This window comes from Nipponia nippon, unplaced genomic scaffold (assembly GCF_047370975.1).
Source record: "Nipponia nippon isolate SJK-2023a ecotype South Korea unplaced genomic scaffold, ASM4737097v1 scaffold_7, whole genome shotgun sequence".
Classification (NCBI taxonomy): Eukaryota; Metazoa; Chordata; class Aves; order Pelecaniformes; family Threskiornithidae; genus Nipponia; species Nipponia nippon.
Genome location: NW_028262391.1, coordinates 30,675,799 through 30,697,589, shown reverse-complemented (window position 1 = coordinate 30,697,589; position 21,791 = coordinate 30,675,799). Strand labels below are relative to the sequence as shown.

General features: G+C 55.1%; 2 protein-coding genes across 6 annotated transcripts in view; one reads left to right on the top strand and one right to left on the bottom strand.

Moving 5' to 3' along the window:
• CSNK2A2 (casein kinase 2 alpha 2) overlaps positions 1–1,064 on the bottom strand; it is a 29,012-nt gene extending 27,948 nt beyond the window's left edge. For 3 of the 4 annotated variants that reach the window (XM_009470485.2, XM_087739662.1, XM_087739661.1), the window contains exons 1-2: positions 683–1,064; positions 328–439 (exon numbers count right to left, since the gene is read on the bottom strand). In XM_009470485.2, coding sequence (XP_009468760.2) covers positions 328–439; positions 683–786 — 216 coding nt within the window. In that variant the 5' untranslated portion in view covers positions 787–1,064. The remainder of the gene's footprint in view (positions 1–327; positions 440–682) is intronic. The other variant, XM_087739660.1, reaches the window with a different exon arrangement.
• Positions 1,065–6,378: 5,314 nt separating this feature from the next.
• On the top strand, positions 6,379–21,497 carry CFAP263 (cilia and flagella associated protein 263). Of its 2 annotated transcripts, XM_087740706.1 has the most exons (10): positions 6,379–6,443; positions 6,922–7,048; positions 8,416–8,577; positions 9,625–9,780; positions 10,220–10,300; positions 10,861–11,016; positions 11,683–11,790; positions 12,348–12,503; positions 14,033–14,114; positions 18,060–21,497. In XM_087740706.1, the coding sequence occupies exons 1-9, from the start codon at positions 6,379–6,381 to the stop codon at positions 14,093–14,095; spliced, it is 1,074 nt and encodes a 357-aa protein (XP_087596832.1). In that variant the 3' UTR covers positions 14,096–14,114; positions 18,060–21,497. The 2 variants fall into 2 exon arrangements, with proteins under 2 accessions (XP_087596832.1, XP_087596833.1); XM_087740707.1 differs by lacking the exon at positions 12,348–12,503.
• The last annotated feature ends 294 nt before the right edge of the window (positions 21,498–21,791 follow it).

The window sequence follows — 21,791 nt, the reverse complement described above, 5'->3', positions numbered from 1 at the left end:
GGCAGTCCCTGGGCCGGGGACAGGCATTACCAGATACAATTCACCAAACGCAGGCAGCACATGCAGTGCTGTTCAAATGTCAGCACTCGCGGCTCTCCTCCTCCAGAGGAGCTCTCAGCCCAGAGCTATGCTGGACAGAAGACATCAAAACATCACATGTGGGACACTAAATCCACTTCCAAGCCCATCATCCCAATGTCCTTAACGAGAAAACAAGAGTTTTGGGGTGAAGGAGGATATCCAACAGTCCTTTGGCCCTGCCACCCAGCTCCTCTCCCCCTCGCTTCCAGCCACGACAAGCCCCTACAGCATCAATGGGATACTCACCTTGAGGATCTTCACGACGACCCTCTCGTTGTTAGTGATGTTGATGGCCTCGAAGACCTCGCTGTACTTCCCTCGCCCAAGCTTGCGAACCAGCTGGTAGTCGTCCTGATTGCTGCGGGCAGCAAGAGGAGAGAGGAGGAGCGGGGAGAGACAATCACTGACAGAGCAGCAGGCCGGGGGAGGGGGAGGCCCTCTCCCAGCCCCCCCCCAGCCGCCCGCAGCCCCCCGGGGACACCCCAAAACGGGGTGGGGGGGGAGCGAGCAGGGAACCCTCCCCGTGGGCTGGAGCCTGCAGGAGGGTGCGGGGCGGCCGGCGGCCCGGGGAAGGGGGGGAGGTCCCCGCGGGGCGCTTTACCCCCAGCTCGGGACGTGCGCCTCGTAGTCCCAGTACTCGCGGCTCCTCAGGCTGTTCACCTCGGCGTACACCCGCGCCCGGCTGCCGGCGGCCGGGCCGGGCATGGCGGCGCCGGGCGGCGGCTGCAGGAGGAGGAGGAGGGCACGGGGCCGCCGCGGGAGGCCGGCGAGGCGGGGCGCGGCGCGCAGGAGGGCGGCGGCGGGCGGCGGCAGGGCCAGGCCGGAGCGGGGCCGGAGCTGGGCGGGGCGGGGCCGGCCCGGGGACGGCGGGCGCGAGGCCCGCGCGGAGCGTGCCGAGGCCCGGGCCCGGTGCCGGCGGCGGCGGCTGCAGCCTGGGCCGGCCCCGAGCGCCGCGCAGCCAACCCGGAAAAGGCGCCGCCGCCGCCGCGAGAGGCGCCCGCCCGCCGCCCCTCAGCCGCCCGCCGCGCAGCGCACCCCAGCGGCGCGGAGGTCCGTCCCCGCGGCGCCCGCTCGCCGGGCGGCTGCCGCCACGCCTCGTCACGCCTGGTTACGCCCTCCCTCCCCACCATCGCAACCGTCACTCACCCGTCAGGCCCCGTCACCCCTCCTCAGCTCGCCTCGTGTCACCCGACACGGCCTCGTCACTCAAACCCTCCCCATCCCCTGTCACCCACCCAACTTCCTTGTGTCCCCATCACGGCTTTGTCACACCCTGTCACAACCCTGTCACACCCTGACACCCTCGTCACCCCTCACACCCTATTGCAGACCCTGTCACCCCACCTCAGTCCTTTCACACCCCTGGTCAGTCCCCTGTGACACCATCACCCCCATCATTGCCTGCCACAGCCCCTGTCACCCCCACGGTGGGACCTGGGATGGAGGAAAGGCTCCATGTTCCTCTGGAGGGACTCCACAGAACCACAGGCTGGCTGAGGTGAGGCACCTCCAGAGGTCACCTGGTCCATCCCCTCTGTTCCAGCAGGACCACCCAGAGCTGGTTGCCCAGGACCGTGTCCAGAGAGCTTCTGAATACCTCCACGGATAGACACTCCACAGCCTTCCTGGGCAACCTATGCCAGTGCTCGGTCACCCTCACAGTGACAAAGTGTCTCCTGATGTTCAGAGGGAACCTCCTGGGTTTCAGTTTGTGCCCATTGCCTCTGCATCACTGAGCACCACTGAGAAGAACCTGGCTCCCTCTTCTTTGCACCCTCCCTCCAGTCCCTCATTCATCTTCAGGTCCCTTTGCTGGGCTCTCCCCAGTATGTCCCTGTCTTTCTTGTACTGAGGAGCCCAGCACTGGACACAGCACCCCAGGGGTGGCCCCACCATTGCTGAGCAGAGGGGAAGCAGCCCCTCCCTCCACCTCCTGGCAATATTTTGCCTAATGCAGCCCAGGTCTGTATTAGTCTTCTTTGTGGCTTATGTTCAGCTTGGTGTCCACCAAGACCCTCAGGTCCTTTTCAGCCAAGCTGCTTCCCAGCTGGTTGACCCCCAGTGTAAATTGGTGCCTGGGGTTGTTCCTCCCCAGGGGTGGGACTTTGCATGTCTCCTTGCTCAGAACTTGAGGAGGTTCCTGCCAGCCCATTTCTCCAGCCTGTTGAGGTCCCTCTGGATGGCAGTGCCACCCTCTGGAGTATCCGCCACTCCTCCCAGTTAGGTGTCATCTGCAAACCTGCTGAGGGTGTGCCCTGCCCCATCATCATGATCATTAATGAAGATGATTGCATTGGCAGTGCTTTACCTAATGCAGAGCTCAGGAGACCATTCACCTTCTTTGCAGCAGGGGCATGTTGCTGGCTCATGTTCAGCTTGGTGTCCACCAGGGCACCCACGTCTTTTTCAGAAAAATTGCTTCCCAGCAGGACTGGACCCAGTATTGACCCTTGGGCTACACCGCTAGTGACTGGCCTCCAACTAGATTTCGTGTCACTAATCACCCCACCCACTGGGCCAGTTTTCAACCCACCTCACGCCCTCACCTCCTGGTGCCTGGTGAGTCCTAGGGGAGCTGCCAGTTCCAACCCTTCCCCACGCCCACGCCAGCCGGGTGAAGCTGGGTCTCAGCACCAGCCACCAGCCCAAGAGGTGACGAGCAGAGCTTGGGACACAGGTTACTTGGTTACTCTGACACTGCTCCTGGCTTGCCTCCAAACATCAGCTTACGCTCAGCTGGAAATTAGACTCGGCTCCAGGCTTCATGCTGGCTGCCAAGGAGTCTTTCCAGCCATCAGGTCACAGGGCCACCACTGTCCTTCCTTTCTGTAGGCATGCACTTTCAAGTCAAAAGCTTGGAGCCTTCAAACTGCGTGCAGATTTTGCACTTCTTGATATTGCTATTAATGGGAAAAGCAACACTTGGTAAATAGAGGAGTTAAGCCTTAGGCTGCTGTTCCTGATGGAAGTACATAGAGAGATAATTTTCTTTTCCTTTGAGTGCTAAGAAAGGAAAAGGACCCACAGGGTCCTCAATTCACAGGGCTAAAGCTTATGTGAATGCTGGGCTTTGAGGCTTTGAGGAAACCTAAGGAAAGTATCCTTGGAAAGATAAGCACGTGGAGTCAACTGTGCACTGCAAAACCCAGTGAGCTTTCCAGCTGCCTGAGACTGATAAGAAAACCCAGTAAGACTTTATAATTTTATACTTTGGGTCCTGACTGAATGCAGTCCAGGCAAGACTTTCACAGGATCATTGAAAAACAAGGAGGATGTGTTCAAAATGCTTGCTCTGCCAGGGTACTCAGCACTGGACAGAAAAGGCAAGCTCGACAGCCAGTCCTGCCAAACCTGTCTTAGCAAAGCAAGAGGAAAATCAGCTGTCCTTGGGGAAGTCTGCCACGTCCAGAGTCCAGCTTACTGGCCTCTTCCTACCAGGACTGCAGAGCGATGATGAACATCCTCTCCTAGGACCTGGAGGAGATGCAGAAATGCATAAACAAAGCAGTCAGCCCTTGCATAAACTAGAATTTATGACAGCATATGTAAAGGCATTGAGTCATAGGTTTAAAGTGGCGCTGTGATACCGGCATATGCGTATGGCTTTTTTGCAGACCAAGACAGCTAGATCTGCACCACTACACAGCTGACACATACATCCCTCCCAGTAAATTCTGCATGGGACCAGGGTAAAATCCTCTATTAAAAGGGAAATTTGCATTCCACAGGGTGCTGCACCAGGTTGTCAGCAGTTTCATCACCAGTGACATCTTCCTTGGAGCTTTCCAGTGGGACACAGGCAGGCTACTGAAACGGCTTGCCAGGCTGATTTCTGGCAGGAAAGCCAGCCCATGTGCTGCCAGCTCTTCCAGCTGACACCTTGGCTGCCCAGCTGCGGGAACTGGGGCTGCCTGCTGGTTTCTGATGCTGCCCAGCGCTTCCCACAGCAAAAAGCCCCGTTTCCAGTTCCAGGGAAGTTTGCCAAGCTTCACCTACTTTGTCTGAAATGCTAGTGAGCTATTTTTATTATTATTACTACTATTTTCAAATCTGGTCATAAAGGTCCAGCTGTTTCCCAGAGCTAAGTCAGGGAAAATATGTTTTCAGCCATTAAAAACACCTGGAGATCTTGTCCTGAAGGTACTTCAGAGCTCTGGAGCCTGGTGTTTGTCGAGGGACAAATATTCTGGCAGAGATGTGCTCAGTCTCCTGCTGACCTCTGAAAAGCTTTGTGCAGCTGCACAGAGCTATAAATTTCTAAAAATCTGCACCCCAACTTCCTGCAGCTGCAAAGCCTGCAGCACAACATTGCTGGACCCTTCAGAGATGCCATCCCTGCCCACCATCCCGTCATGGCTCCCCTGGGTCACTCAGCTGCCTCTCCCCCTCCTACCAAACGATGAAATACTGGCTGTCTTAGGTTGGAGCATTACAAAATGTGGGCCGGTGCAGAGACCAACAGTCTGGTGTTATAATTATCTCTGTGGTCTTAATCAGCCAGCTCACACAAGCACTGTTTTTAACACAGGTTTTAATTCATGACCCCATGTTAAGCTTTTTCGTGGGATCCCCGTCCCACCCTGCACACAGAGAGATCCTCCAGGATGTCACATACATGCTGTCCCCTCCTCCTCATCTCAGATCACTTGATTTCTGGCATCGAGTTCTGTATGTGATGAAGATCCTGCAATGAGGGGTGTTCATCCCTGCACCCGATGAGGCTAGGAAGCGTGGTTCCTCCCATGGATCTGATGCAGTTATGACTCAAGATGCATTTTGAAGATGAGTTTTGACATGTTCTGGCCAGAAATAGGACCAGCATTGCCAGAGCATTGATTTTTCTACTATTTATATAAATAGGTTGACTTGCATCCCTCATCCCAGAAAAAACGTGGAAATGCATCACCGGCCACATCATCAACTTTCAGGGGACAGACGCACATTTAAACAGACCTGCCACCCGCTGCCGTTGGTCCTGGGCATCCGGCATAGGGAATTCAGAGCACATCGCTGTTGCCATGGTCTGGATCCAGCAACAGGGACACTTAGAAATGATGGTCCACACCCTCACAAATCTCTTAAAATTAGGCATGCCTCTGGGGGCAGCTGCCTTCAGGACTGGTGCTACTGTTCCCCCTGGTTTTACAGCCAGACCGTGATAAAGCAGAGTCTGTAAGAGGAAGATTGCAGTGTCACAGGCAAAGAAACCCTCACCATGGTGCAGGTGCATCCCAAATGTGAGCTGGGGGCCAGCATTTGCCTGCACCCCTACAGAGGCTTCACTGCCCAGCTGAGGGGCCGGATCCTGTCTGGCATGTCTGGCAAGGAGGAGCCAGGAAGCAGCTCCTAACCAGGAGCTTCTGGGAGTGGGCACCGCAGTAGTGGGAGTGATATGCACTCCAAGAGACCCCCGGGGGGGCTGCCCCTTCAGCATCGCACCCCCCTGCGTAGCTCTGGCCAACCCCCCTGCGTTTGCACTGCAGACGCCTCGCTGAGGGCTCAGGGACCCCCCAGAGCTGCAGCCCCTCGGGCAGGGGCCAGCTGTGTCACGGAGGGGCTGTCTCCCCCCACACCCTTCCAGCAGCACCTTCCCCCGCTCCGGAGGCCTGCAGGACCCCACGGGACTCCCCCATGGGTGGGGAAGCAGGGCCTGAGCTGCGTGTGTGTGTGCACGTGTGTGACCCTGTGTCAGTGTGCGTGTGTGCATGTGTGCCCAGGTGTGTGTGCATGTGCACAGGAGATCCCATGTGTGCCTGTACGTGTGTGTCCATGTGTCCCTGTGCCCCTGCCCCTCCTGCTCCCTGTCCCTGTGTCCCCATGAGCTCACGTCCCGTGGCCCCTGTCACTGTGAACCCCCATTTCCCTGTCCCCCCATGTCCTGCGTCCCATGTCCCCGTGCCCACGTCCCCCCATAGCCCCTCCCCCTGTGTGTCCCCATATCCTCTGTCCCGTGTCCCTTGCGCACCCGTGTCCCATGTCTCCCCCATGTCCACCCATGTCCCCATGCCCTCTGTCCCTGTGCCCGTGTCCCCTATGCCCCCTGCCCCTGTGTCCCATGTGTCCCTATGTCCCGTGTCCCCCCATGTCCCCCGCCTCCTGTCCCCTGCCCGTGTCCCCGTATCGCCCCTGTATCCCGTGCTCCATCCCTGTGTCCCCCGCCATGTGTCCCCGTGTTCCCATGTCCCCCCATGTCCCATGTCCTCCGTCTCCCCCCTGCCCCCCCGTGCCGCCGCCCCGAGGCCCTGCCCGCCGCCCCGCGCCAGCGCGCACCGCCCCCGCCGTTGCCAGGAGACGGCCATGGCGGAGCGGGGCCTGGCGGCGCTGCCGCTGCCGCAGCTCCGGGCGCAGCTGCGGGAGGCGCGGTACCGGCGGCCGGCGGGGAGGGGCGTCCTCGGGCTGCGGGGTGCTGCTGGGGGCTGCAGGGGCCGGGTTGGGCCTGGGGGCGCCGCTGGGCCTTAACCCCCGGCAGGGCCGGGCAGGGTGGGTGGGCAGGGCAGGGCCGGGCTGGGCACCCCCGCGCTGGGCACCATCCCCAGAGGCCCCGGTGGCCTGCCTGGCCGCAGGTGCTGCCTCACCGTGGTCGGGGTCTGGAGGCAGGCTGCCCGCTCTCCCGCCCCAGACCCCCGGGAGGACCCGGTGCCTCGGGCTCTGCCGGCTGCTTCGGGTCTGGGAAGGAGCGGGTCTGGCCGAGCCCCTGTGTCCTGGCCGGGGGGACCTCAGGCCCTCCCGACCCTTTCGGGTTGGCTGCTGTGCCCTGCGGTCGCCTGTTTTGGCTCAGCTGCTGCCCGGTGCGGTGCTCAGCTTGGCCTAGGGTTCAGCCCGACCCCCTCCTCCTCGCAGCCACACCAACGCCCTGCTCCGAACTGAGGTGGAAATGTTTGAGAAATGGTACTGTAAGATGGAGCCATGCAGCCCGTCACTCCGTCTGCTGTCCGAGACGCACGATGCCGCACCAGAGCTGATGCAGGTACTGCTCTGGAGCCAGGGCAGTGGCTGTGCGGCTGCAGGTACTGGGTTTTTGGGTCTGGCTGCTGCCTTACGGCACAGAGCCATGACCCTTCCTCCCTCTGCAGCCCCTCTGACCTCCCAATCTCAGTGCTCATCTGACAGGAGGCCAGCAGACAAGCTCCCTGGTTTGAAATGAGATGAAGAAAGTCCCCCAACAGCCCTCTGCACTTGGGCTTCACAGTGATGAGCCCTTAACCTAGACACCTGCTTGCAAAAAGGTGCTGCAGGTCTTGTAGGTATAAGAGTTCGGGCTGCCTTGCCGTTCCTGCACTCAGTGTAAAGGCCAGGCTGCCTTCTCATTTCTCCTCCTCCAGCTGATGCTGTGTCTTCCCTGCGTGACAGCACTATGTCCTCCTGAACAGCAAGTGCTAGGGAGATCTGGAATGAGGTAACCCCCACGCAGGATAATTTGAAGTAGAAGTTAAACAAATAGGGAGGCTGGTGCCAAGAAGGCAGGAGACTTGCCCAAGGCTGTGGCAGGTCTGTGATGGGACGCTCTGCTCCTCTCCTTCCTCCTGGGGAAATTCACATGGGCTCAGACCTGTGTGCATCCACACTTGGGTACCTCTGCTGAGTCTGTGTTGCTCTCTTCCTTCTTGCTGGAGCCATGAACAGGCTTTTGGAGCAGATTTTTACCTCCTGGCCTGAACGTTGCCTTTTCACCAGAGACAGAGTGAACAGAAGCTCTAGACCCTTTGCAGTGGGGCTCCTTTCAGCCAGCATCCTGCACTGGGTTTTAGCACCTGCCTGAATCCAAACTAGCTGGTTAGTCCCAGACTGAGCCCTTAGAAACTTTGCCTTTGGCCAGGTGGGTACTTGCCCTCTGCAAAGCTGTGCCTGCCTCGCTGTGTCCCCACAGCACTGGGAATTGCTCCTGAGTGGTGTCAGTTCTTCCAAGAGCATGCTCTGGCCTGCCCATGCTGCAGTAAGCTCAGCTCCTCAGGGCGTCTGACCCAGGCAGTGGTAGGAGACCCCATCTGTCCTATGCAACAATTAGTATCTTCGCTATGAAGAGGTGTTTTAGCTACCCACATGAAGCGGTCACATTGGCTTTAATCTCTAGCCCTGGATTTGTCTGTTGAATTGAACTGAAAGTGCTTGCATAGGAGGGTTTTGTGGGTGGATGAGAGGACAGATGGGGTCAGCCTAGGTGTGGCCCTGAGTTATCTCTGGTCTGGAGAGGCCTCCTTGTCCTTGCTGTAAGCTGGAATCCTGCTAACATGACCGTTGAGATGATTATTTTCTTTTTGAATACAGGAAAATGCAGCAACAGTTGGCCAGTGCTGGCTTTCTAACGGCATCTGTGTTGTTCCTGGGTTGTTGCAGACACGTGGCAGGTACAAATCCAAGTTGCATGGTGCAACAGACTATTTTGTAAGCCTGACAGTGGAGCAGAAATGTGAGCTGGCTGAGCGGGAGCTGACTGAGATGAAGGATGAGATTCAGAGGATGAACGAGGACTCAGAGCAGACGTTGCAGAACCTTGAGGTATGGCTCTCCAGGACCCTTACGATCACCAAGGTGTCAAATAGTCTTGTTACTTTTCACACCTCTTTGAACATGCCATCCTTCAGGCAGTGAGACAGACTTGCTTGATAAGAGCTGTTCATAGCAGAGCATTGCTGTGAGTGGTCCTGAGTTGACAGTGGGAGCCAGAACTGTCCTCTCACCTCACCCCTTTCTTGAAGGCAGGTACACCAACAGAGATCAGAGGTGCCCAGTCTCTAAAGATGGATCTTATTATGGCAGGAACTAATAATAATACAGGCGAAGGGAAGATTTTTAGGTAGAGGAGCTCAAATCTGCTGTGTGAGATGAAGAAGTCAATGCTTGAAAGAAAAATCTCTTTTTTGTCAGCTTTTTGAAGGTGTGCCCTTTGTGCCAGACTTATTTTTCATTCTAGCAGCTCCCAGAAGCTTCCTGATTTGGCTAAACTCCATGTAGTCCTCTCTGGGGTCTGCCTTTCCACTGTCTCTAGGATTTCTTCAGAGCATGCTCCAAGTCTCCAAGACTGCGTTCCTGCTGCAGGCTCCTTGTGGCTGTATGGCCATCTCTGCCTGCCCTGTGCTGGCTGCCAAGGTCTCCTCCTAGCCAAGATGCTCAGGAGCTTTTGGGGAAGGAGAGACCTCTGCATTCCGTTCAGACCACTGATGCTGCCTGCAGTGGCCAGGAGAGGTGAAGCAGGCAGCCTGTTCCTCTTGTGTGGCCACAGGGCATATGCAGTAAACAAAGGGTGGTAATTTCTTGTCTTGTGTCGGCTTAGACTAGCAATGTTTGTAGGTCAGGATGGAGTGGCAGATGTTGAAGCTCAGGCACGTGAGGTATTTTTTTTCTTGTTCGTTTTGAGTCAGTGACCGTGTGAGCCTGCACCATGTGCCCTGAGCTGCACAGAGTGAAATTCAGTGCTCCCACAGAAGAAATGCTAGTAATGCCAGCAGAGAGCATGCCTGGTCCTTTCCAGTGTTCTCTGTTCCCAAAGCTGTTTGAATAAGGGAAGTTAGCGCCTCTTGACTGTTATGTGACTTATTTTTACAGGCAGTCATAGAAGAAGCAAATGTTTGGTGGACTGATGTTAAGAAAGCCATCAGTGACTTTGAGAAAGACATCATCAGCACCATCTCCAGCAAGAAAGGGAGTATCATAGCTTCTGAGAAGCTGCTGAGATACATGGAGGAGAAGAACCGCCAGAGGGTCAGTGCATCATAGCAAATTTTGAGTCTAGTCTGTCATCTGACAATTATGTTGGTTAGGGAAAATCCTAGTTCCCATACTCCTGTGTGGCTTACATCATGTTTTCAGACTATCTTAGCAAGTCTCTTTGGACAGCCCTTGTCACACTTGTCAGTTGATGACTAGCCCAGGTGCTCATCAGGCTGCTGAGCTGCAGCACAGCTGTGAGCACAGATGATGCAGGGCCCTTAGAGGAGCCTGGGAAAGTGCACGGCCATGCCTTCACGTTTGGGGCAGAGTGATACTGAGCAGCATTTCTCGCTGGGCTTCTTTCTAAGCCAGCAGTGAAGGCTGCAGTGTGGATGAGATGAACGGGAACCGTATCATAAAGAGTGGGGTCTGAGTGTTCTTTCTCCTCCCAGGCTCTGCTGTTCCACTATAATCTGCTGTCTTTCTTTAGGATCTGCTGAGAGAGAAGTTGCGCTTAAAAAATTATTTGCTCAAGGGTTACAAGAAGAAGCTGCAGCAGCAGCTCAGGCAGGTGCGTGTGGCAGTTGAGGAGAAACAGGGACTAGATGGTCCCTTGAAGAACGAAAGGAGTACAGCCCAGTGCAGATGCAGGGCCTGCTCTGTGTAGAGATGCGTGGCCCTCCTCCTCCTCCCCTTCCTCCTTTGCTCCTGGCCTTGCTGCCTTTGTCAAAGGTCATTGTTGTCTGCCCAGCTTCAGACCTGACACATGTCTGCGTGAATGGGATGAGACCAGCAGTCTCACAGAGTGGAAGCTGGCAGATCTCTTTGTGCCCTTTGTGCCCTGGAAAATATGTACGGTGGATCAGAGCAGTTCCCTGGGGACTGGCTGCTGCTGGCGTGGCAGGACCCTCGCCAGAAGGGACCTGTCTGCACTGCTTGGACCCTCTAAGCTAGGACACAGAGCATAGGCTCAGTGGCACGCCGTGTCTCGCATTTCTCCCTGAGCCCCAGGTTTGCAGCCAGGCTGAAGACCCTGTTCTTTAGGTCTGCCTTCCCCACAGAGCAAAGTTCTCTTACTTGGGATGCAGCTTTGGTCAGCAACCTACAGCTCTGCTTCCTTGGGGTTTGCAGAAGGAGCAGATGGGAGAGACACTCCGTGAGGTCCGTTTGCAGCAGCTGCAGGTTAGAAATGCCCAGTACCAGGAGAAGATTGATGAGAAGAACGAGGAGCTGCTGCAGCTAAAACTGACCTCAGGGAAGACTGTCCAAGTCCTCAACTTCTATAGAGTGAGTGAACCTCCCGGCACCTTCATTTTGGCTTTCTTCTGTTTCCAAGGGTCACACACGAGCTCATGCATCCTTCCTTTTCTCAGTCAGAGGATGCCAAATACCTCTCTGCCTTCCCACTGACTTAGCAGTTCAGTTGGGAGGTTTGCCCAACACACCAAGAGCAGCGATGCACTCATTCATGTTTGGCTGCAGCCTGATGATGGAGTTCATGCTTTGCAGCATGGTTATTTTACACCCCAGGGTAAAATTCCAGTAGGAACGAGCTTTGGTGATGACTTACACAGGAAAATACATTTTTTACATAATCTGTGACATTAGAAAAGATGTTATGAGCTGCAGCTGTCACTCTGAGTCTCTGCTCTTAACAGTGAAAAGTACTTCTCAGCTGGGTGTATTTGCTTCTCTCCAATCAGTCATTCTGTCTGGGTCAATCCTAAACCCTGGCTGCTGTGCTGTGGGCTATGCTACAGTGTGACACAGAGGACATAACGAAGGCATAGCTGTGTGACCAGGGCATGACGCTATCTTCTGTAGGGGACAAGCAGTGCCACAGAGCTCCCGCGCCACCAGCTGAGACCAAGCTGGAGGAGTGGAGGGGTGGTTTTGCAGGTGGCTGGGAGCTGCCGCTGCACCTGCTGATGCTGTCCTGCTCTCATGTTCCAGAGGAAGCTGCAGGATGCCATGGAAACATCCACGTCTCTGATGAAAGACATCTCCCAGAGGAAGGAGCTGCTGGAGAAAATTGAAAGAGAAGCTGCTCTGGTGGAGGAGGTAAGAGTGATTTGGGAGGCCCTGAGAGTTCACTTGGGAGGACTCTTTTGAGGTACTTTTTGTGGTATGTTGGGATACTGATGCCCATTCAAGGCCCAGCAATGAGCTGGATACCTGTTTGCTTTTCTGGGTCTGAGCAAGATCTGGGGCTCCTGCTGGTGCCAGTGAGCATGGGCAGGTTTGCAGAACAGGCCATGTTGTGGATTTTGGCCCTGGCTCCACAGGGACCTGCCACTGGCTTCTTGAAATTCTGTTTCCTTGAACTTTTCATCAGTAGTGTCCTCCCCAGGGAGAAGCAGCACTGCTGTCATACCAGTCTGGGTTATGTCCCCTACCACTGGCAGGGACACCACAGCTTTGGGAAGCTGGTTCAAGGGGTTCCCTAGCAGTGCTGCCTGGCAGGGATGGAGGCACTGGTGGATCCATCCCACTGCTCCCCTGCAGTGCTGGGGGTTTAATTTATCCTGCCTGCCTGCTTCTGTGGAGGACTGGCCACCAGCTGGCAGAGGGACATTTCTTTGGGATCTCCTTGCCCTCTGTCCCTATTCCTCCGGCAGCAACGAGCTGAAGCCGAGATTGTGAATCAGCAGCTGCAGAAGCAGCTCTCAGACTATGGCGTCCCCCCTGTGCTGAGTTACGTGCAGAAGAAGATGGCTGTTACTGACCTCGAAAACAGCCTCAAGGCTTGGGAGAGGAAGGTGGCAGTTGCTGAGGTGAGCGAGACCGGGTTGGGTGTACAGGAGCCTGGGATGTGTGGCAGCTGGGTGCTGGGTCCTGGTGGAGCTGCATCTGTGCCTGCCCACCTGCAGCCACTCCGGGGACCAGAGCGCTCGCTCCTGACCTGTCAGGAAGCCGTGCGAGAATTCTTGTGCAGTGGTTTCACCAGTGCCTGGCAGAGCCGGAGGCTCTTCCTGTTTACAGAGCAGCGATCGCTCCCTACCCTGAGGACGGAGGCTGAATTTTAATGACTGAGCTCAGAGGGGAAGCCAAGTCAAGGATACAGCTTGTAATTTGGCAGGAAGCACCATTGGGCTGTTGCTATACTGAAACCTGTCATGTGCGTAAGGAGAAGGGGACGTATGGCAGCCCGACACGTTTCCGGCTCTGCATATGTAACCTGCACCAGCCTTTTCCAGCACCCTTGATGGCTCCCCAGTGTTCATAGTCCTCTTTGATGATCTCAAACATTTCTTACTCACTTATATCTTGACTCTTCCCTGATAAGGAAAGGCTAGCCAAGATTCAAACATGAGTTCATGGCAAAGTTGCAAGAATATCCTTGACTCTCCTCCTGCCCCAACTCCTACAGCCTGGGAGGAGATGGAGAGAGAACACAGAGGAGCATAGTCAAAGCCTGGAGGTAGCAGGACATGTGTGTATCCCTGCCCCATGCAGGATGTCTGTGGGCACAGCAGTGTGGGGAGAGAAGTAGCTGGGCTGGATGGGACAGATAGTGTGGTCCTGTACCTTGACAGCCTGCTTGCCCTTGAGCGGAGATGGGCTTATCTGTGGCTGGGATGGGGAAGGCTCTGGGCTTGTGCCTGTCCAGCACTTATCCCCCCAGCACCCCAGTCTGCCTTGGACAGGGCTTATGTGGTCCAGCCTTTCTCAGAGGTCAGAACTGTGTGGATTTGGGCTTGACCCATCAACGCCAGTGCTGTGAGTTCAGAAACAGGGGTCTGGCTGTGGCTATCGCAGAGCTGGTGGGCAGCCTGCCTGCAGGCCTGTCTTTGTGCAAGCAGATTCCTTCTCACCCAGCTGCTGCCCTTGACCGGGAGACCCACGCTCTGGCTTGCATGTTGTCTGTGCAGCAGGGCCCAGAGTCCTGCCAGCCTCTGGGAGGTGGAGAGCAATGAGGGCTCAAGGGGCTAAAGAAAGAACCTCTAGTTGTCCCTGGGATAAGATTGAGGCTATAAACCTGTTTTCCTTGCCAGCCTCTCTGTGGCAGGGCATGTCCACACACCTGCTGCCATGCAAGGGGCTGTAGGTTTCCATACAGTGCTGTTGTGTGGGGTCTGTAAGCTTCCTGTGGCATTCATGGGAGAAACCAAAGCTGGTGTAGACCTGCAGGAGCTCTCTTAGCCTGCCACAGTGAACACCAATCTCAGGTGGGAACAGGGGGGGATGAAGGGGAAAGCAATACAGCAGTTCAGGCCAGGCTAGATTCCAGCCTTGCAGCTTTCTCCACAACATATCACTGCTGTCTGAACATATGAAGGCCTTCTCCTTTATCCTCTTGCAGATGTCCTTGCAAAGCTACCGCAGAGCATGGAACCAGGTCAAGATGTCTGGTAACCAGCACTAGGCTTGTCTGATACTGCAAGGTGAGCAGTGGAAGCTGCAGAAGGAGCCAACCCTGGGGGGAAGTTTGCTGTCAAGTGGGTAAATGTAGCACCCTGCAAGTTGCAGTGAGGTGAAACCACTTCTGCATGAAATGATAAAGAAACCCAAGAGAGACAAAAAAGGCAGGGTTCTGTCTCAGCAGTATCTCTCCTGCCATCACTCTCGGTGGCTGTGGACTTCACCAGGATGAGAGGGGGGCAGATCACAGCAGTTTGGTCTTTTATCATCACTGGCAGCAAAGCACCACTGGTTCAGGGGGCTGGCTGCCTTTGGGCTGACGATGTCCCTGTGTGCCCCAGGTGAAGTGACTGGCATCGCCCCCTGTGGCTGCCCATGCCCTCATCAGCCCAGGCCCACACCTGATCCTTTGGTACATACCACAAGGAACCCCTCTCGGTTTTGCCTCCTGAGCATCTTTGACCCTGGCCACATCAAAGGCCCTTGGAGGCCCGGGCAGCAGGAGAGATCCAGGGACCAGGAGCAGCGCCTGCAGGCCTGCAGGGAGATGGTCACCCCGCAGCTCATGCAGAGACGGGTATCACACATTTAGACAGCCTCCCACGCCTGCTATTTGCAAGCTGCGCGGAAGGGATCTTTTCCTGTAAGGACTGAGCAGGAGAAGCCCAACAAGTGTTTTGGCTGCTCTCCCAGCCTGGAGTCGGAGACGAGCAGAACAGGGAGGAGGCGGTTTGGCTAAATGTCTGCCTGGTCTGGGTTGGCACTCTGTATCCCTTACCAAACAGCCTGCCACTTTGTCAGTGTCCCTGTGGCTGCAGCATGTGGTTGCAGCAATCCTTTTCAGCAGGCAGGGATCCATGTCCACCATGGAGAGCATCCTCAGGAAGTCGCTGCAGCACTTTCCCCTGCCTGGCCGAGGGACCACTGTGAGCCTGTGGCTCTGGGCAGCCCTTAGCCTCCAAAAAACAGGGATGGGTGACCAGTGGGTGCTTCTTCCTCCCAGGACAAGCCCTGTTCCCCTTCCTCCCATTGGGGGTGTTGGCAGGAGGGAGCGGGAAGGCAACTCTCTGCCCTGCTGGAGGGAGCTCTTTGCCGCAGGAGGTGGGAGTTACCTGCATTGGGATGGATCCAGACCGAGACCCAGCAGTTCATGAGGCCCGAGGCAGAGAGGCTCCCGTGGGGGAAGCAGATGGGCTGAACGATGCTGCTGAACTCCAGTGGGGCGGCTGTCCTGAGCAGAGCAACGTTGTTGTAGAGTGTCACCTCATCAAAGTCCTCGTGGGGGTGACAGAGCTGATCGAATACTGGGGCTGGTCCTCCCATCGTCTCTTCATGATGCTCAGCCCAACCAAGGCCAGCACCTGCTGCCTGCGGGGGGTGAACAGAGGGGACTGGGTGCAAGGAAACGCCTGGGGCAAACTCTGCCTGCCCCCGCTCTGACTGAAGGATGCTCGCCCAGCTGCTGGGCAGTGACAAGACCCTCCTGAGCACTGGGAGGTGGTGTTATTCCCTGCTGATACCCAAGGCTTGCCCGCGGTGGCACAGGGCCCCTTGCAGGGCACAGACCTGCTCTGCAGGCTGGGTACAATGCTGAAGATCAAGCAGTGCTCAGTTCAGGATGGAGCCGAAGGCCAGGAGGTTGCGCTGAGTGTCCTGCAGTGCCACCACCCATGGGAACTGGTCCGTGGCTGCAAACTCCTGCACTGATCTCCAGGGGGACGTGCTGGCCTGGATCCTGCAGGCTGAAGGGAAAAAGGGAGCATGTCGCTGGGTGTGCCTGGCCCTATGCTGTCCTGCTGCCCTCCTCTTCCTTCTGATGCCACCTCGTCCCTTGCTGTGGCTGTCCCAAGCTTTGACCTCACCTGGGACTGATGCCAGCACCACCCAGGCTCACTCACCCATGGGGCTGAGCTGGTGGCATGCCACTGTCAGATCATGCCACCTCTCTCACCTGCTGCTGGGGTGGCACAGAGACACAGCAGCATGAGGCTTCGCACTGCCCCAGCCGGGCAAAGGGCTGGGGCCAGGGAGCCAGGGCCCCCCTTCTCTGCCCACCTGCGGGGGGAGGGGGAGACGGCATGCTGGGTGCCAGCTGGCAGCCAGCCCGGAGGGGCTTGGTGTGCCTGTGCTGAGTGCACTGGGCCGGTTCCTCACCCTGGTATGTGGGCGCTGCATGTCCCAAGCACCGTGGCAGTGGGCAGGGACACAGGGAGACCCAATGGGCCCATTCCCAGCTCCTTGGCTCCCACTCCCTCTCCACGGGCCTCATCCTGCTGCACTCTGCCTGCTCCATCATGCCCCTGCCGATACCCGCCGGCCCCATGCTGCCCTCACTGCTTGGCACCCCGACGCTGCCACAGTGCCCAGGCAGCAGGATGCGGGCACAAGCTGCTCTGTGAGCTCACCGTTGCTGCAGCAGCTTGCAGGACCCTGCTGGCATTCCTGCACGGTGGAGGGGGCTGTCGGAGGGTCTTGCAGCCCATTTGCCTGCACAGAAAGGATCTTTGAGGCACAGCTCCTCCTGCCCTGGGCGCTGCTGGTTTCTGCCTGGGACAGCCTGTCCTGCCCAGGAGCTTCCTTTCTGCACGACCACTGGGGTCTCTGCCCACCCTGGTCCCACTTGCAGGCAGAAGCAAGGGCATCAGGAGGAGCTCTGGTGATGCTTAAGGGGATTTATAAAAAACTGAAGGACCCCAAAGTTCATGGAGGTGGTGGTTAGGAAACCTGGAGGGTAGCAGGAGCTTTTACAGGAGCACCACCAGGCTACAGCTGCCTGCGGCTGGGCTTTCCCATGGGGAGGTCCTGGTGGAGACAAGAAGTCCCTTCCCAGCTCATGAAAGGCCAAGTGTGCCTTTGGAGAAGGTAGACAGAGAAGGTATGATGGTATGAAGGATGTGAAAACTCCTTCTTTCCATCAAGGATGAGAAAATTGTTGAGAAAGAGAAATTACAGCACCCTTTATATGCACTAATTAATAAACATGGGTGAAAGGAGCTGGTGAGAGGCAGAAAGCACAGGCACTGGGGCTCCCGGAGGGCTGACATGCTCCCAGCAGGTTACCCCTGGCTCACTCTTCTACCTGGCGAGGTGTGCGGTGGCTGAGGATGCATATGCCCAGACCAGCCCCTTGGGTGCCCTCTGTAATACTGGGGATAAGGACAGCCGAGGGCAAGGGAAACGGTGCTGGGAGAAGGCTGGAAGGAAATCCAGGTTTGAGCGCTTCTTTAAACCTGCATACAGACTAGGGCACCATCAGCTGAGCTGATTTCTTCCCAGCATCTGAATACACATTTATTATATGCATAATTAGCAAGGGCAGGGTCCACACCATGGCATGTTTAGGACGGGCATTCCAGGGAAACCTTGGATTTTTTTTCACGTTGTGTTCTTCTCCCTAGCTATAGCCAATCCTGCACGTAGGAAATTCAGTACTCTCTGTGTTCTTGCAATAACTGTGAGTGCTTATCTGTCCCACTGAGAAGGGCTTTTCGTTTGTATTATCCCTGTCTCTTGTGACATTGTGTTTGAAATGCTGTGGGAATCAGCTGGGAGGCAGCTGATGATCCCAAGGCCCATTTGTAGTTGTAGTTTGTGCCAAAAGGGGCCACTTAACCCTGCAAGAGGCAGGAAAACATCTCTGAGAGGTGGGTTTCACCCTGCCCTCCCCATAGGGGTGCCACTCCAAGGCTGATCCCAAATCACCAGCTGGGCTGTTCCAATGTGATGCTGGCATCACTGCGAACAGAATGTTTCCAAAGGTGATGCTGGCAGCTGACAGTGACACGGCTTGAGCCGGAGGTGCCTGGCACCTGATTCACTGTGAGCACGACTTGACTTTTTTCATGTTATCTGGATCCACAGGGGTCAAAGCCAACCTGCATGAGACCAGGTGCTGTTGGAACCATGACCAGCCCATGTCCTTGGCGGGTTGGCCAGCTTGGTGACACCAGTCCCTTCCCACTTTGCAGGTCTCAGAGGAGGTCAGCACCGCCAAAGAAGCACGACCCCTACGGCAGCTCTCACGGGCAGCACGGGACCCTCCCTGAGACCAGCCCAAGCCTCTTCCTTTGCCCAAAGGACCAGCTGCCTCCTTGCCACTGCTGCTGGGAGACAGGCACCTCTTGTGAGGAACTGCAGCCTCCTAGCAGTCTGGCTGCAACCTCCAAACTAATGAGTTTTAAGCCCCATGGTTAACAAAGCCAGCCTGACTCTGCACAGAGACAAAGCCCAAAGCCTGCCTCCAGCTCTGCCCACAGCAAGCTGAACACGGTGCTTCTGTGAGCTTGCACAAAGCCTCCCTTGTGCAGGAGGGGATCCAGCCAAACAAGTGATCTCCTTGGCTGTGTGTCTCCTAGTGCTCCATCATTTATATTATTTGCTGGATTGTTTCCAATACCAAGGAAAATTTAACAAGTAAAAGCATTTCATAAAAATCGATTGACCACAGTAAAATACCAACCCAGCCAAACCAGTCTGTACAGCATGACCTTCGCAGCCTTTGAGACACATTCATTCAGTTTAGCACCTAGAAAAACAAATGCTATGTGGTACTTACAACACCGCCAGTGCGAAGGCTTTGATTAAAGCTTGCGTTACCAAAGCGCAGTGAGATGTTTGAGAGCCAAGTGCCGCTTCCTTCCCCAAGCCTGGTTCCCTATTGTGCAACGAGATGTCTCTTAAGTCATCTTCTTGGCATTTTGTGTGCTTCTCCTTTTGTGTTTCCAGATCACACTGCTCCCCTTGCTGCCAGCCTTAGCACTAAGGTCCTGACTCCTGGTGACGGCCCTTCTGGCCAGGTGCCCAGCAGGAACGATGCACCTTGTTTTTGCTGAGGAACTCTGTAAGAAAACAACTTTTGGTCACTGGTGCCTTCAGGTCTTACAGGATTACTCACAGATGGTTCAAATCTTGCCTTGGAGACAAATCTTCAAGTCAAAGGGTCAAAGGCAAGATTTGTCTCCAAGGCAAGATTTGAACCACCTGTGAGTAATCCTGTAAGACTTCCAGTATTGCGATGGATAGTTTTGGTTCTGTGTGGGAGACAGCAGCTGCAATGGAGGCTCCCATGGCAAAGGCATGCATGGCCTGGATGGGTCAGGTACCAACACGCACAGCAGAATGAGACCACCAGCATGTTCCTCTTGGTTGAATTCATTTCAGCAGATAGTGAGTACATGTAAGCAAACGCATCTACCAGCCAGAGACAATGGTGTTTGCCATCCTCAGAGAAGGTGGCCTGGGACTGTGCGGCCAGTAATGAATGACTCCAGGCAAGCAGAGCACAGGAGATCTGCTGCACAGCTTACTTAGCCAGCTCCATGGCTTGAATACATCTCTGGATGGGAAGCTTGCCTTTTGATCAAAGCACATATGGAGACTGTTGAGGATATTGCCTGCAGCAGCTGTGGCAGGACACTGTTCCCTGGCGTGACCCACATGCTACGGTAAATGGGCTGTAGCAGCTCTGTGGAGCCATTTGGCCAGGAGTTTGCATGGAGCAGCCTGGTGATGGAGAGGGCACCAAGTGACCCAAGATACATCTTGTAAATTGACCTTTTGAAGGACACGGGAATCAGTGGACCGTTAAAATCCCTTCCAGTCCTGTGCCACATGAAATCCCTCCCTCCCAATAAGAACAGAGACAGCAAATAAAAAGAGAGGGAAGGTATTAAGAAAGCCCAGGCAGAAAAGGAAGTGTCTGAGGCCTTTGTTCAATGTTGTAACAATGGTGCAAAGAGCTGATCCAGGATAAACCCACCTTGCTGCCTCAGAATTGCTTACACGTATCAGCGGGCTAATGTTCCACTGGGAGGCTTTACGCCACCCTTCAGCCACTTACATGTGAGAAGTGACCAAGACACAGATCCTTGCAGCTCTCACAACTCGGCTCGACTCCCTCACTATGGACAGACACTGACCTGCAATTTTTTATTTTTCTCTCTGTAGCCAGATGGGAGTTTTACGGCCTCAGTAGATTCTTCCATACTAAGGATAAGGGTACTTCAAACCTGGGGTTGTATTGCCAGCTATGTTTGTGTAGAAAGGAAGGCAGAAAGTAGAGGGCAACTAGGTTCTGGGCAGGTAAGAGAACAGTGTCCAAGCTGAGTCCTTCTAGCAGTGGCCGATCCTGGAAGTACAGAGCAGGGCCCAGGACCAGGCTGATGTCACACAAGCATGTTACAGTAGCAGCCATCAAAAAGCCATTTCCACAGGCAGGACAGTGGGATCTGTCAGGAAAAGCAAACAGCAGTTACTAGCAGAACTCTGGTCAGTTGGTAATACCATTCTCTAAGAGATGTGCATGCCCTTAACTGGAGGACAGATCCATACTGAATTAGCTTTCTATTATAAGGATGGTGACTCAATTTATTTCTAAAGGGTGCCTTTGCCAAAGGGCTGTGTGTCTGTGTGCTTCATAATAAAAGTTAAAAACCCCATTAATGCTAAAATTTTACCAGACTAGCACAGAAAGGAGAAGAAAGGGTCTTTCCCTTCCCACACAGCCAAGAGCTGCCAAATTTACAAGCATCATGGGAATGGAAAGAGTTTGAAATTATTTTTAAAGGCTGGAATAGATTAGATGGGAAGGATTACATATGGCCACGGGTTTTGCACTCAGAAATCATTGCTGTTTGACAGGAAACTGAGGAAATCTGCCCCCAGACAATGCTCAAAAGCTTTCAAATTAGTGGCAGGCTCACTGCGGATCAGGTGACCTAGTCCACCCTGTAGAGAACTGCTAGTGCAAAACAACCAGATGTCTCAAACAGCCTTGCTGCTAAAACCACAACGCAGAGCGATGGTCACTAGGACCCAGGACCAGACAGTACCTGGAGTGAGGGTGGGGAAGGGAGCCCTGTGGAGACAGGACCCTTGGCCCCATCCCCTGTGGTCTGTGAAGCCTCTTATTCCCCCCACAGGTACTGCCTGGGGGAGGGTCCTGGTATCACTCCTCTTGGTCTGACTGGTCACCCCTCTTAATTCGATGGCTACCTCTGCCACTCCTGGAACTGGAGTTCAGTTCCTTCTCTCGTCCAGAGAAGGTTCCAGAAGTCCAGAGACTGAAATCTATAAATAGGGACTCTGGCTCTTTCTCGGGTCTCTCTCCACCAAATACCCCAGTTGGCAGGTCCAACGCTGGATCCAGGACTGGTGATTCTCCTCCTCTTCCCTCTTTCTCTCTCTCCCTCTCTCTCGTTCACTTCTCCTAAGGTTATTAAGTTGTTTAAGTTGTTAAATTGTAGTTAAGTACTGCATGGCCTACCTTGATTTTCCATAAAGCCGCACAGCTTAGCTGCATAGCTGGAGTAGATATAATCGTGAGAGGGCTGGCAGGTATCAAATATTTATACTCAATATTTGTTTCTGCAGAGGCTTTCTATTAAAGCCAGTGTTTGTGTACGGACCTTGAGTGTTGGCTCACCTTAATCCACACTGAGAGGGCCACTTTCCATCATTTACCAGCAGTCCTGGTCAACCAGGGAGGTCCCAGATGACTGGAAGCTAGCAAATGTGACACCCATCTACAAGAAGGGTTGGAAGGAGGATCCGGGGAACTACAGGCCTGTCAGCCTCACCTCGGTGCCGGGGAACGTCACAGAGTGGATAATTTTGAGTGCCATTACGTGGCATGTGCGCGACAACCAGGGGATCAGGCTCAGCCAGCATGGGTTCATGAAGGGAAGATCCTGCTTGACCAA

Coding starts and splice junctions, on each gene's coding strand:
- CFAP263 (XM_087740706.1), top strand. CDS start 6,379: ATGGCGGAGCGGGGCCTGGCGGCGCTGCCGCTGCCGCAGCTCCGGGCG. Junction 7,049..8,415: donor CCGCACCAGAGCTGATGCAG/GTACTGCTCTGG, acceptor GGGTTGTTGCAG/ACACGTGGCAGGTACAAATC. Junction 8,578..9,624: donor AGACGTTGCAGAACCTTGAG/GTATGGCTCTCC, acceptor TTATTTTTACAG/GCAGTCATAGAAGAAGCAAA.